The sequence below is a fragment of the Phytophthora sojae genome, assembly GCF_000149755.1.
Source record: "Phytophthora sojae unplaced genomic scaffold PHYSOscaffold_3, whole genome shotgun sequence".
NCBI lineage: Eukaryota > Oomycota > Peronosporomycetes > Peronosporales > Peronosporaceae > Phytophthora > Phytophthora sojae.
Genome location: NW_009258117.1, coordinates 7620219 through 7633618, shown reverse-complemented (window position 1 = coordinate 7633618; position 13400 = coordinate 7620219). Strand labels below are relative to the sequence as shown.

The 13400-nt window shown below is 54.7% G+C and overlaps 7 protein-coding genes across 7 annotated transcripts; 4 read left to right on the top strand and 3 right to left on the bottom strand.

The window, feature by feature from the left end:
* Nucleotides 1-152: 152 nt before the first annotated feature.
* Nucleotides 153-1896, top strand: PHYSODRAFT_299361 (hypothetical protein; the record flags this gene model as incomplete). The annotated part of the gene is made up of 4 exons (XM_009526164.1): nt 153-375; nt 435-900; nt 982-1162; nt 1249-1896. 4 exons carry the CDS (start codon nt 153-155, stop codon nt 1894-1896), a joined length of 1518 nt encoding a protein of 505 aa, XP_009524459.1.
* A 1467-nt stretch (nt 1897-3363) lies between these two features.
* PHYSODRAFT_491431 (hypothetical protein) lies at nt 3364-4740 on the bottom strand (the record flags this gene model as incomplete). The annotated part of the gene is made up of 4 exons (XM_009526163.1): nt 3364-4111; nt 4213-4295; nt 4369-4533; nt 4609-4740. The coding sequence occupies 4 exons, from the start codon at nt 4738-4740 to the stop codon at nt 3364-3366; spliced, it is 1128 nt and encodes a 375-aa protein (XP_009524458.1).
* A 669-nt stretch (nt 4741-5409) lies between these two features.
* On the top strand, nt 5410-6879 carry PHYSODRAFT_299359 (hypothetical protein; the record flags this gene model as incomplete). The annotated part of the gene is made up of 2 exons (XM_009526162.1): nt 5410-6212; nt 6297-6879. The coding sequence occupies 2 exons, from the start codon at nt 5410-5412 to the stop codon at nt 6877-6879; spliced, it is 1386 nt and encodes a 461-aa protein (XP_009524457.1).
* A 101-nt stretch (nt 6880-6980) lies between these two features.
* PHYSODRAFT_313811 (hypothetical protein) lies at nt 6981-8066 on the bottom strand (the record flags this gene model as incomplete). The annotated part of the gene is made up of 5 exons (XM_009526161.1): nt 6981-7259; nt 7309-7378; nt 7444-7565; nt 7799-7894; nt 7950-8066. 5 exons carry the CDS (start codon nt 8064-8066, stop codon nt 6981-6983), a joined length of 684 nt encoding a protein of 227 aa, XP_009524456.1.
* A 1399-nt stretch (nt 8067-9465) lies between these two features.
* On the top strand, nt 9466-10258 carry PHYSODRAFT_494196 (hypothetical protein; the record flags this gene model as incomplete). The annotated part of the gene is made up of 3 exons (XM_009526160.1): nt 9466-9774; nt 9857-9976; nt 10013-10258. 3 exons carry the CDS (start codon nt 9466-9468, stop codon nt 10256-10258), a joined length of 675 nt encoding a protein of 224 aa, XP_009524455.1.
* Nucleotides 10259-10816: 558 nt separating this feature from the next.
* Nucleotides 10817-11857, top strand: PHYSODRAFT_493579 (hypothetical protein; the record flags this gene model as incomplete). Its single annotated transcript, XM_009526159.1, has 2 exons — nt 10817-11764; nt 11825-11857. The coding sequence occupies 2 exons, from the start codon at nt 10817-10819 to the stop codon at nt 11855-11857; spliced, it is 981 nt and encodes a 326-aa protein (XP_009524454.1).
* Nucleotides 11858-12258: 401 nt separating this feature from the next.
* Nucleotides 12259-12588, bottom strand: PHYSODRAFT_247485 (hypothetical protein; the record flags this gene model as incomplete). Its single annotated transcript, XM_009526158.1, has 1 exon — nt 12259-12588. A coding segment is annotated over one exon (330 nt), but the record flags the coding sequence as incomplete, so codon positions are not given.
* Between the last annotated feature and the right edge of the window lie 812 nt (nt 12589-13400).

The following is a 13400-nucleotide window of genomic DNA, read 5'->3' as shown; positions in this document are numbered from 1 at the left end:
GTATCCATCCGCCCGAGTCAATTGAGTCATAGGTACACACACCACTGCAACGTCAACTTCTGAGACTTTTTTCTGGTCCGACCATTTCCCGCCCTATTTGTTTTGGCGCGCTAATCAAAGTCAAAACCCAAAGTGCAAAGTGCAACAATACGATGATGCGGCGAAGTGGCGGCCGGAGCCGCCCGCAGCACGAGGACGAGGACGAAGAGCGCGTCGTGTACTACGAGCTGGACGCGGCCTCGCACACGCGCAACCTGCTGCTGTCTCCCGACGCCGTGTCCGCCCCTCGCGCGGCGTCGGCGTCCGCTCCGTCGGCTGATGCAGGCGGCAATAACAAAATCTTCCCGCGGCAGCAGCAGCCGCTCTTCAGCCTCGGTGCGTTGCAGTTATGTCCGTGTGGCTGCAGTAGTAGAGACTGACACTTTGGTGTGCAGATGATAGCGGGGATGAGGCGGAGCAGAAGGAGGACGAGGAGCAGGAAAACCCCTTCGCGACGCTGATCCAGCAGCAGCAGCAGCAACAGACGCAGAAGGCGGCGAAACCAGCAGAGCAGGAGAAGGAGGCGGCGACACGTGGAGTGGGGGACGCTGCAGGACGTCGAGGGAATTCGTTCCTGCATGCGGCTGCAGATCCAGCGGCTCGAGGACCTCGGGACCGAATAAGCTCTAGCAGCAGCAGCAGCAACGCAGTTGGCCGCTCCATCTTGAAACGGACTCAGCCGCACAATGGCCAAGCCGCTCGAGTCGTGACCAAGAAGAAGTTGGGCTTTGAAGCGGCGGACTCGAGGCCGGCTCGATGGAGCACGCAGAAACCTTCGGCTGCAGACACCAAGAACCGCCGCAAGTCACTGAGTGCGATCCAGAAGCGCCGCTCGCAGCTGGAAGCGGCTTCTGCGAAAAGGTGAGGACCTGTCCTATGTTAGTTGAGGACTCGTACTTGATAATTGATCTCTGGTTTGCTGTTTGTGTATGCAATTGGTAGACGGAAGTCGATGTCGCCGACGCTGTCGGGCCCGCGCACTTCTCAGCTATCGTCTAACGTGGATGATAGCGTGGATGGCCGCTCTGCTGCGCCCAAGAGGAAATCACTGTCTGATGTGCTGCAACGTGCAACGATGATGTCACAGCAGAACACAGCCCACGACGAGTCCTCGCTCTCCCTGGTATGCATTCGCGTGCTTTATCTGTATACTTCGAAGTATGGCTTATCACTAAACTCGATTGTGCTACGTGATGCCGAAATACTTAGACACAAACAATCGACCCCACAGACGGCGATGCCATTCTCGATACTGAGCAGCAGATGCGAACCGAGCCGTTTGCCCCGCAGATTTTCTCCCCATCGAAACCTGCGCCAGCAGCAGGGGCTGCGATGGGTCGGAAGCCCAAGCCCGATGGTCTTGTTTCCAAAGTTCGTGGTAGTATTGGTGACGTTTTGCGCAAGGCAATTCGCAAGAGCAACCGGGACCTTACACTGCTGCGATCTCGTGGCCAACACTTACTGCCACAACAGAGCAACCACTCGTCATCAAAGGGCACCATCGGCTCGATCGAGTCAATTCAAGAACGAGGGCATGTTGTGGTCTGCCTTCAGCAGATTTGTATGGGAAGATCTCAATTTGTGGCACACGAATGCCGTGTTCAGAAAGTTGCCGCCAACATGGAAAAAACCACCGCTGCAAGCTTAACGGAAAACTCCGTCGTGATAGAAGCACTTTTCCAGCCCCAGACCGCCGAGTATCTGAAGTTATCTCCAGGGAAGGTGGTGAAAATCTACGAGCCTTTTCATGTTGTTGCCGAGCACATGGCGGCTGGTTCCACCACCAAACCACGGTGGCTTTTACTGAATACGCAATTAGCGGAAGTACTAGATGAGTACTCTAGTGAGCCTCATTAACCCAGAGAAGCGAACGCGAATTTTGAAGTTACGCACGCGCTGTCGTCAAGATTGCCAATTGCTGGTCGGTCCGCTCAAAGGATTCAGGGTGGGCACGCCATTGAGGTTATGCGTCGTACGAAAAACACGGGATTGCTGCGAGGTGCTGTAGTATCGAAAGCTTGGTGGGGATTTTGCGAACATCACGAGATCATGGGTTTGTTGAATTCGCTCAAGCCCCAGCACGGTCTTGGGCCGCTCCCGAGATGCTGGTGACTGCCTCAGGTACGCTTCGCTGAGTGTCGTTGTCTTGCTTAGAGGAGTCTGGGTCTTTTGCTGACTGGTTTCGTTCAACAACGCAGTTTCCTGGCCCATTCGAGCAAGTATTTGCCACTGCCGCAGTCGCTTGTGTTGTTCCATCTGAGGAACACTTGCTAGTCGAGTTGACTTTGAGGCCGAGGCAAGTGGCGATGCAGGGTGCTGCGATCCGTAGAGGTGGGGATTATAAAGCTGCAGAACTCGAAGCTGCTCGTGGTTTGTCAATTCGAACAGCGGGGTCCTGTATTTGTCTGGATGTTGCTCTCGCCAACGTCGACGCAAAAGTTCACGGGCACGATCGGCAGCGTTATCGAGTCGGCACACACTGCGGAAGAACCGGGCGATAATTAGCGCCGCATTATGCTGATCGGGTGGTGAGTCGGAGCTGCTCAAGCCTTCGCTGAGGTTCGTTTCGCTGATGTCGGACCCTGCTTGTTGACTCGAGCTATTCTCGAGATGCTTGGAGCTGTCTGGGAGAGCAGATATAGCAGTAGGTGGCAGCTTGTTTCTTCTACGAGCACCACCCCTGGAGACGAATGAGCTGGAAATGTCGATAGAGCGCCTATCACGAGGACCCGGTAGCACTCGGAGCCGATTCAGAGTTCGTTCCCGTCGGAAGTTGACCCCAGTGGATGTCAAAGATTCCACACCCTCTTCATTTTGCGCGATCTTCAGATGAGCCTCTTTCAAATTCGATGACCTGAGTGGTTTCTGCAAACGGAAAGCCACATTAGGATCGCGCGACAAACATGCAGTGGTTGGAGTTGAAACTTTGTACGACGTACACAATGCATCGCTGCATCCAGCGGTTGACCAAGGCGAACTTTGCGTAGAACGTTGGATGAGTGTTGGCTTCATTCGAGCAGGGACACATGCGTTAAGCTAACCCAGCTCGACTAAGTTAGCTCGAAATATGTACCATCGACTTACACGTAGTTGAGAATGGGGTAACCGTGCTCGGTGGCCCTAGGTCTCCCCCCTGGAACCCTTGAGTGCATCCCAGTATCCACGCTGCCAGTCGCATTAGTATCACCAAGCTCAAGTACCATCGTCTCAGCCCAGCAGAACGGCAACTGCAGCAAGACGAAAGGAATTCTACCCAACCGTAGATTTCGACGCTAGTGCAAGTGAGGCAGGCTACCTCGCTTACTATATTAAGCGTTTGATTGATCAGCTACCGTTTATAGCCCACTCTTTCAGCAGTGTCGAACATTTGATACTTCCATTACGCAGCATGCCTTCAAGAGTTCGCGGGGCGAAATTCAAGTGCACGGCCCGAAACTCCGGCTGAAGAGAGCCTGACGCGTCCTGCTTCATGGAGCTGTCCCCACCCCGCCCAATCTTGAAAGCATCCCCAGCATCCTTGACCAGTTTCAGCCGCAGCAGGTTTTCCAACGCTTTTTGGGCTTCACTACGCGTTGGCAGCTGGGCAAGCATGTCGTGTTGACGAAGGAAATTCTCCCATCGCGCGTACACCATTTCCAGCGTAAACACACGTTGGTCGCCCCGTTCGAGGTGCCCCATCCCAATTAACAGCGCGATTCCATGCTCTGTTACGGTCTCCAGCACGGCGAGCTGGTGATCTTGTTCCAGCAAATGTCTGGCGCGCCGAAAGTGTTGGGCCGTGAGTAGCGGCGAGTCTGCGTCCAGGTAGTACACGGCAGCAGCGGCGAGCCTTACGAAAAAGGTTTGCGGTTTGCCAATGTCGTAGTCAAACTCGAGGCTCGCAAGAAACTTGCTTTGCTCCAGCAGCAGCTCGCTCACGCTTTTGGAGAACGCCGCGCAATACTCAGCCGAGGGACGCTGCAGCTCCGAATTAGATTCCCACTCGAAGTTGTCAAGCGAAAGAGCTCGGACGAGGTGTTGCCGTATCTGTGCAAATGAAGGCCGTTCGATAACTATCTGGAGGTTTGAAAACCTGGTAGCGAGAAGACGATGCACAACGTAAGCGCCATCGCCCACAGAGATACCAACACCGACTCAACGGGGGTAAGAAGAGCTATACATACAGCGCCATACCTGGAGCGAACTCTCTTTTCGAGATTGTCCACAACGTTGTAGTTGTCGGTGATACCCAACACCCCCATCTTGATATCCTTTGACTTCAACACAGCAACATAAGCATGACTTAGGCTCTACCGGAGTATATGCAGATTCGAAGTCATCTTAACGTACCTGCAGCCAGTCGAGTAAATTGTACAGCAGCAACTGCTTTGCGTTGCTGTTTTCGCGCACGAACTGCTCCAGCGCATCCAGAACCACGATCACATGGTCCCCGGCCTTGGCCTTCGCGACGAGCAGCCCCCGCAGATACTCGTACATGTTCCAATAGGACAGCACCTAGCACCAGCAAATGTCATTCATGTCTGATACCTCTACAATTGTATACATTGCTTGTAGTACGGTAGCACGTACCGGGTGCTTGACTCCTGTGGCTCGAGTGAGCTGCGCGATGAGCTCCTTGAACGCCTCCAGCTCGTTCTGCAGGATGACGCCGTTCAGGTAAACGACCGTAAAGCCGCCGAATCGGTCGCGGAGGTTGCGCATCGCCCGCGAGACGATGGAGCGCCGGTCGCTGCCCACGGACCCGAGCAGCAGCCCCGACTGGTTCTCCCCACACTGGACTGTGCGCTCGAAGAGTTGCTCCAGCTGCGTCGCCGCCGTCAGGTTCCCGTCTGCTGGCTGCTTGTCGCCACTGGTTGCCGAGGAGATCTGCAGCGCCTCGCGTTTTAGACGCGAGCGCAGAACGCTACGCATCGAGCGCACGTCCTCCTCCGTTGGCACCACATCGTCCATCCCGAAGGTACACTCCACGACAAAAAGATATGGACACCTCCAAAAGTGGCTGTAGCTTCGTCATTTTTTATCGTTTTAAGGTGCGGTTTGGACTAGAGTTGCAGAACACGCTGATAAAGTTCTGTGCGCTGCTAACACGCGCGCTTTGTATGGGGCGACAAAGGAACCCATGATTTCTCAACTCTACCTTAGCACTGAGCCATATATCATCGGAGTGTGGGATGTCTTCCAATTTAGAAGTTTCAGTTTACTAGACTCTAAGATTTAGAATGCCCAGATGGGCTACTAATTGGATGAAACTCAATTGTCTATTTCTGGAAATTCGTTATTTTGGAAAGGTGTACAAATGCCACTAGTCTACTGGTTTGGGGAATTGCTGCGTTGGTGCACATTGGGTCAACCTCTTGGAAGGCGTCGGCGATGGACGTGATACTGGCGCAGTTGGGGCGCCAGGAGCTCGAGGCGCACTGCAGCGATGCGATGAAGACGCAGCTGGCGGCGATGCAGCGAGCTCTCAGCGACGCGGTGGCCGCTGCCAAGCGCGCGGAGGAGGTGCAGTTGGCGTCTCAGAAGCTGGCCATCACCTTGTTCGAGGACGGTTCGGAGCTCTCGTCGTCGCTGCTTGCCTCTACGCGGCTGCAGGACGACCTGGGGCAGTCGCTCGAGCGGCTTACGGGTCTGGCCCTCGGAGTCTCAATTTGCGCCACCCCCACAAAGGGTGCCACGCCCTCCCGCCCGTCGACTTCTAATACCCCTCAGAAGACCGACTCGACCCCCCAGAAGAAACGCAAGTCTATTAGCACGGAGGAGACCAGCACCAAGAAGAAGCCAAAGGGTTTGCCTTCTGTAGCCAGCCCGCGCGCTCCAGACACCCCTGCCAAGTCCCCAGAGGTGGTTCAGAAGTCGTCGACTCTGCTCGCCAAGGCGCTGGCAGCCGGCGCCAATCTAGTGGAGGAGCTAGCCAAGAAAAAGAAAGCCGCTGATCGCGTCGAGGGGCTCAAGCCGCTAGTAAATCATTTCAACACGGCTCACAAGCACCTCGACGTGAACAGCGCTATCGACCAGGGTGAGGCGTTAAAGACGCTGAGCGCTGTGGCTGCCATGGCAGTTAGCGTTATGCAGCATGGGAAGCCCTCGATGCAGCGCCACTGGGTCCACAAATTCCGTGACAATATCGCTGACATTCAAGAAAAGATTCCCGACTCTGCATCAGCCTTCAACGGGTGAGTACCGGATGCACTTACTCGTTAAATTGTTGTTGCCCGAGCTACTTACTCACGCATGTATTATACTTTCATTTCAACCAGGTGCATGAATTCACTGTCGAAGATTATCAGTAGCTTTCCTTTGACTGTTAAGGAGGGCCGACGCCTGCGGATGCGTCTTCGCAAGGCTCTCGAAGAAGTGAAGGGGTGGAAGGAAGGCAGCTTCTCTGTTTCAGACGTCACGCAGAGTATCTCCCTGATCGGCGAGGTGCTCGAGAGTACCTGCCCAAACTGGAATCCGCGTACTGATAAAACCGTTCGAGAGCTGACAGCTCTTCTCCTGAACAGGGTTGGTCTCTTCAAGGACAACAGAAAGCAGGAGAAACGGAAGCAAAAACTCCAGTCGTGGCTGGATGAAATGAACAAGGCGAAGGAAGGATCTCAGGATGTTTCGACCGCGCCAAGAAGCTCAACTGACAAGACAGTACCCAGCAAGTCGAAGTCGCAGAAGAAGAAAAAGAAAACGACACAAGCAACGCCTATGGAAGTGGACGAGGAGGGACCTCTACATTTGCCCCCAAACGCGACCACGACGGTAGTTTCGCCCCCATCGTCTAGTACTACAAGTTCGGATTCCGAGTGCACGGAGTATGAGAGGCACGCGAAGGACGAGGCATCCAAATAGGACGTTTGGGGCACTGAGGACATCCCAATAGAGGAAGTTTTGGATTGATTAGTGCGTAAATGCATGGCATACCCTCCTCCAAGGTTCGCATGTGCGTCAGCCTACGCAATGAACGTCTCGTAAGGCGTCGGGTTCCAGTCAGGGTAAAACCTCGCCACGGTCTCCTTGGCCTCCTCCTGAGTCCCGGACACGCAGCGTCCATCCGCGATACGCGTCGAGATGTACGCGACGGAGTCGGTAGCGTAGGTCTTCTTGGTTTCCTCGTAGCTCACCAGTTGGAGCTCCACCTTCTTGCCCAGTTTCTTCTCGGCGACTGCGGCGATCTCCTTCGGGGACATGCGGTCGCTCTCAACGGAAAAGCGAGACCACTCCAACGAGCTCTTAGGAGCAGTGACCAGCAATGAAGCGACTCAGGTCAGATCGCGCCACGATGCTTAGTTTCGCATCACCTTCTCCAGCAACAGTCACGATTCCTTTCTCGAAGTTGCAGCCCAGGAAGCTACAAAGGAAAACGTGCCTGTTAGCTGATCCACTCGAACGATTTAGGTTGTGTTCATTCCTTACAATGGCATGTACTCCGCCCACAGTCCACCGTGAAAGAGGGCGAACGGCAGGTTGAGCTCTTTCAGTAGGTCGCGGACCTGCTGCTTCATGGCGTTAGGTCCGTCCTCGTCTTGCATACCAAACTACACGAAAGAATTAGCGTCTCAATGTAAAATACCGTCAAATTATGGATGCTACGCAGACTTACCTCAGTTGGTACGAAGAGCTTCCTTTGCTGCACGCGCAACCGAAAGCTGGCTGGCGTGGTGGTACGCGTGGATCGCACACACACGGGGGGGGGGTGATAGTATAACATCGCGGCGTTTGTTGTGAGCGACAACGGCAAAGGTTCCACCGTTGCATGCACTTACACGACCTCACTACCGGCCAGCGCCGTCTTCAGCGATAGAGCGTCTTCGTAGTTCACCTTAGCGAGGGAAGCTTCGCGATCCTTGAACGCCTGAAGCTCAGCCTGCAGAGTCTCGTTAGTTGAGGTACGAAAGCAAACTACGGCCAAATAGCCGTGCCTTCGAGTCGTCACGAGTCAAGATAGTCACAGTGGCGTTAGCCTTGAGCAGTCCATCAACGATTCCGGAGCCGACGCCTCCAGCACCGACGACCGCGAACTTGGTGAACGTGGACATTTTTCTCCGGGGAAAGGCTTGAAGTCGAGGCTTGAGTTGAAGTGAGCGAGTTTAATTGTGAGCCAGCCTATTCGCTGACGAGCGGGTCGACAACTGTACCCAGAAACTCGTTGGCATCAACATCTTGGCTGGAGCTCCGAAGTACTTTGAAGTAAGCACGCATCAACACTTTGGCTGAAATACTTAGAACCTGGTAATCAGCAATGCCGCCTGCATCGAAGTGGCAGCCCTTGCTCTATTGATATTTGCACGCAGCGAGGGCATCACGGACAGTTACGCGAGGAATCTCTCCTTCAGATGATACCGGTAGCCTTCGTATTCGTGTGGACTAGGACTTCGCGGAGGCTGGGATAGCAACACTAGAGCAAAACAGATAAACACAAAGCTGTGAGATTAGCAAAGTCGTTAGGCGAACAAAACACACACAAAACCATAGCGGTATAGTTATCTATCTCCGCGTTGTTGATATCCAAACACAAGCATACTACTTGACGTATTTAGTTGTGGCTACTAACTCCCAACTTGAGTTCCAAGCATACAACTTTACTCTCCTTCATGCTGTTACTCCCTGTTGCACGTTCAGGCCAAACTCTTGACTGAGAACTGGAAATGATTCGAAAGAAACTTATGCTATCAGGGATAGCATACCTCTGGGGTATAGCTCGATCTGGGCTAGGGCTGCTTATGGTGCCAGATTGTTTATGGTGCCCATACCGAGTCGCATTGATAACACAGACACAAACGATTCTCCTGTCCTACTTCCGCTCCGCTTCTATCATCAATGAGTTTCGTATTGCTGGGCGAGGAGGATGATCGAGCCGTGGTAGAAGAAGCCCTGGCATTCATCGACTCCTGCGGGAGGAGACAACCGATTCTAACAGCGCTGGCGACAGAAGCATCAGTAGTGTGGACGCCCGAGGTGTTGGGAAAGGCAACAACACCCGCAACTCCGACAGGGAGACACGTCGGCCCGACCAACCCCAAGCTAAACCAAAGGCGAAGAAGCGGCGTATCAAAATATTCGCGAGTTCGTCAACGCGGCAACTGCAGCGCAAAAAAGGCGAGGCGGCTTCTCTGCGAGAGGAAGCGCTCGTTCTCCAGGCCCAGATCGATGTACTGAATCATGCCAAGCGTGCATCGCTGGCAAGGTCCCAACCCGCCTCCAGTAGCACAGCGAGCGAGTCTACAAACTATGATCAAGCTGTGATTGAGTTCGTACGTCGACAGCAAGCTGAGGAAGCCAACCAACAGCTGAAAACCATCCTAGCTAATCAGAGACAACTGAGCGAGTCATTGCGTGCCATTCTACAGCGCCGCTCAGTGTTGGACGTGAGTACTGCTAACGAATCTGCCACGAGTTGCACGCTTTAATTCTGTCTTGGTGGTGCTGATGCAGGGTATGGACGTTGTTTTTGGCGGTTCACCGCCTCTATACAAGTCCCCTCCAGTATTGGACCACAGCGTTGGAATTATGCATTTGCTGGAGAAACGTGTGGACAAGCTGTATGTTGACTCAATGGGCGGCTTCGGGTGGGATCTACCATGCTTGGTCACTTCCAAAATGAACGTCAACTCCAACACCCAGTACGGCAAGGTTATTGAGATTGAGGCGGTCACGCCTGTGGCTTGTTCGATCCAAGAAGCGGCTGCTATCTTGTGGAAGGACATGAAGACGGTGCACGAAATCCCGGACAAGCGCTACAGATATGTACGTCTCTCTTTACCTCATTGCTGTGATTCATTCCAAACTTCAACTTGAGCTGCAAAAACTTGTTTATATTCTATAATAGCTGCGCGGAAGCAAGCCTCATTCACTGGAAAAGAACTTCGTGATGAAGTTGCGTGGCCAGCAGAGTGACATTGAGGTCAACGGCAGCCACTTCTCTCGCAAGTTCGTGGAGGACACGCGCGTCGTGATCGCAAAAGCCGACACGATCATTTTGCAGACCCAAGGTCTCGAATTCAAGTCTCCGTCGTGGACAACCATTACGGCGTCTGAGTCCGATCCGCAGCACGCATCGGTAGTGCGAAGCTACTTGCGTATTTACGCAGAAGTGCAGACTAATCTGGACGCTCGAGCTGAGGATGTGGAATCAGCGCGAAACTTCGTTCTCAACGGGCTCGCCAAAATGATGTACGGCTGTGCGCAGAAGACTCAAAGCAAGCTGATCCAGCAAACGTTGGTCATTTAAGCTGCGTCGTTCGTTCGAGCAACCATCTCTCCAAGCGTGTGCAATAACCGCGAACAATGCGTGGGTATCTTCAAACATGACTCATCTATGGCGTTTTGTTGATCTAATTTCTCCACTACTTCGGTAGTATTTATATACACATCGTCCTGTTTGATGTGAAGTACCTGAAGCTCGAGGTTGGTCTCGCCATCTCACCCGACCACGAGGTTTGGCAGGGTTCAAGATGCTGCCTACCATCCTGATAATACAAGCACTGGCATCTGGTGAAGCCCCCAGCTCCACTTGGACGTTTCGCCTCGTGAGCCTTATTCGAAGCACCTAGCCAACATGCTCGGAGGTAGGTAGGTATGCACTCACGTTAACCATGACAGAGCGCGGCCTTGCCTGCCTGTGCCGGCTTCTCCCTCACATCCAGTTTCGCTTCGTACCGCAAGTGCGGCTTCAACTGCACCAGGAAAGCCAAAGCCTAGAGCGACAATGGATCCGCAGCCTTCGCCCACCTCGAGTGGCCATGCGTCGCTGTACAACATCGGCGACATCCTGAGCCTGCCGGCATCAATGGACCTGCTCAACGACGACGAGTTTGAGAGCACCATGATGATGCTGGACAACACTGGAGCCATGGCGTCCTCCCCATCGTCGGCGTTCCGAAGATACGACCCCGACAGCCTGGAGTTGAACCTGACCGGGCTTAGCGACGCGTTCAACCCGCAGGACACGGAGTCTCCACTCGCCTCCGGTACCCAACACTCTTTGAACGCTGGATCGATCCTTTCCCCCGACCTGAAGGTTCGGATCAGCGGCCGAACTCCCGTCGGTGGCGACGTGTACATCAAGGAGGAGAGCGAGATGCCCGACTTCTCGCCGGTCATGGACGCGTTCCTGCGCGAGTCGTGGGATGACATCGTTGGTCCTGCAGGCACAAGATCCGCGCGGTCGTCGCTCAAGGCGATGAGTCCTTTCACGATCTCGACCACCCCAGGGCGAGTCACTCCGATGCCGTTGAACTACTTGCTCCCCACTCCATCGCCACTCGGAGGTCAGGTGCTGCCCAAAGGTATGATGCCGTACTTCGCTCCATCGCTGCCGCTACCCCCAGCTGCGCAGCGAACAGTCTCCAACGCGTCCACGTCTTCGACTCTGTCGTCGGCTTCGTCTACCAAGTCGAAGGGGACACGGCGAGCCAAGCCGTGTATAGAGGAAGGATGCACGCGTCGAGCGCAGTCGAACAACCGGTGTAAGACTCACGGTGGTGGTGCGCGGTGCCAAGTCGAGGGCTGCGACAAGAGCTCCCAAGGCGGAGGGCTGTGCCGCGCCCACGGAGGCGGCAAGAAGTGCCGTGTGCCAGGGTGCTCAAAGGGGACGCAGCGACTCGGTCTCTGCTACTTGCACGGAGGTATCCGGCGCTGCATCATGGAAGGCTGCAAGAAGAAGGACCGTGGTAATGGCTACTGCATCGCACACGGTGGCGGTCGACGCTGCGAGGCTGAGAACTGCAACCGATCTGTCCGCAAAGGCAACCACTGCCAGATGCACCAGGGGCTTGCAGACGACACCCCGTTCCAGATCAGCCGAGGCCAGAGTCTCACGTCTTCGTAGGCGTTATGTAGTATTCGAAGGTATAGCGCCGATCAAGAATTCATAAAAGCAAAGGCGCGAATGATCCCAATGCAACTAAAAACTTTGACTGATGAGCTACCAGTACTTGGGTAGTCTGCTTACATGAAGAAAGCAGCGACAGCCGCGGCGATACCAACAGCGGAGTACACCGCAGGGGTCACGACCGAGGCCGCACTCGAGCCCGAAGAAGCAGCCGCAGACGAAGAGGACGCCTTGTCGCTCGAAGTGGACGTAGCCGCATCCGTCGTCTCCGTGGCGGTGGTCGAGCCGGCCTCAACAGTGCTGGCGCTGGAGCCTGCGGTCGAGCTCGTGGTCGAGTTGGACGCGCCGCTGCACGTGATGTCGGCCCAAAGCGACTCGTCCGACGTGGACGACGCATCGCCCGGGTGCGAGACACCCGACGTCCAGCGAGGGGTTGATCCTACGCTCCACTCGCAGCAGGGGTCTCCAAGCTCCTGGCCGTTGGTCTGGCCATCGCCGTCCGAGTCCTTTTGGCAGAACTCCGCCGTCCACTCGTCGCCAGCGCTGGCGAAGTCCAGACCGAAGTCGTTGTTGGCGCCGCCGCCAGCAGGGTCCACGTGGCCCAGGGCCGCCACCCCGGAGACGTTGTCACCGTTGGGGAGGCGAGCGACGTACGTCGGCCGAGCGCTCACGACAGCGGCAGCGGTAGCGACGAGAGCGATTGAGAGCGTAGTGCGAGCCATCTTGAGCGGGTGAGCTGAAAGAAGCTAAGAGAGGCAGTGCGCAGTCGCTGGTGTTTCCGAGAATGAGGACTGGCGAGGTGGAGCACCAGCCTTTTGCGTCGCTCGGATCTCGTCGCAGCTGGTGGCGGATGTGTTTACCAACGACAACACGCCGAGGCGCTGCGGTAAATTGAAGCTGAAAGCCGGATCTGTAAAAGGCGCTGGTTTCCAGATGGACCGACATACGCCACACTTGCCGCGTGCAGGTACATGCAGCTCTAAGCGGTAAGTTGGCTCTTCATGGCCCGCAAAATTCAGACAGAGAGGACGCTTAGCGAGGCCACTGACCCAGTAATCTATGCATGTATTAATACCTGTACTGGCCAACTTACTTGGAAGCACTGGGAGTCCTGGGCCAGGATCTGGCAGGACACTCTTGCAAAAAATGTTCACGGCCCAGCCCTTCCTCGGGATTCGTGCAATACCACCGGGATCTGGATGAGTTAATCAGTTTAGTAAACACGACATGTGTTTGGTTTGCTGTTCGAGATGTGAGTGCTCTCTGCGGTTAACACAATATTTGTGTTCCCAACACAAAACTAATCAAAAGCATCATCAAGCCAACCAACCAACCACCTCAAGAGCTCAAGCAGTTCTGACAGCACTGCAAAGGATGGATACAGGTGCATCGCCCGACGCTGGACAATGGATGCGAGTGCGTTTGCCTCCCCTCTCAACGACCAGCAATAGTGTTGGTGCCAACCATCAGGCGCCCTTTGACATGCTTTCTGTATTCCGGTTTTAGGACGCCTTGAATGGCCACTCAAGTCGCTTCAGAT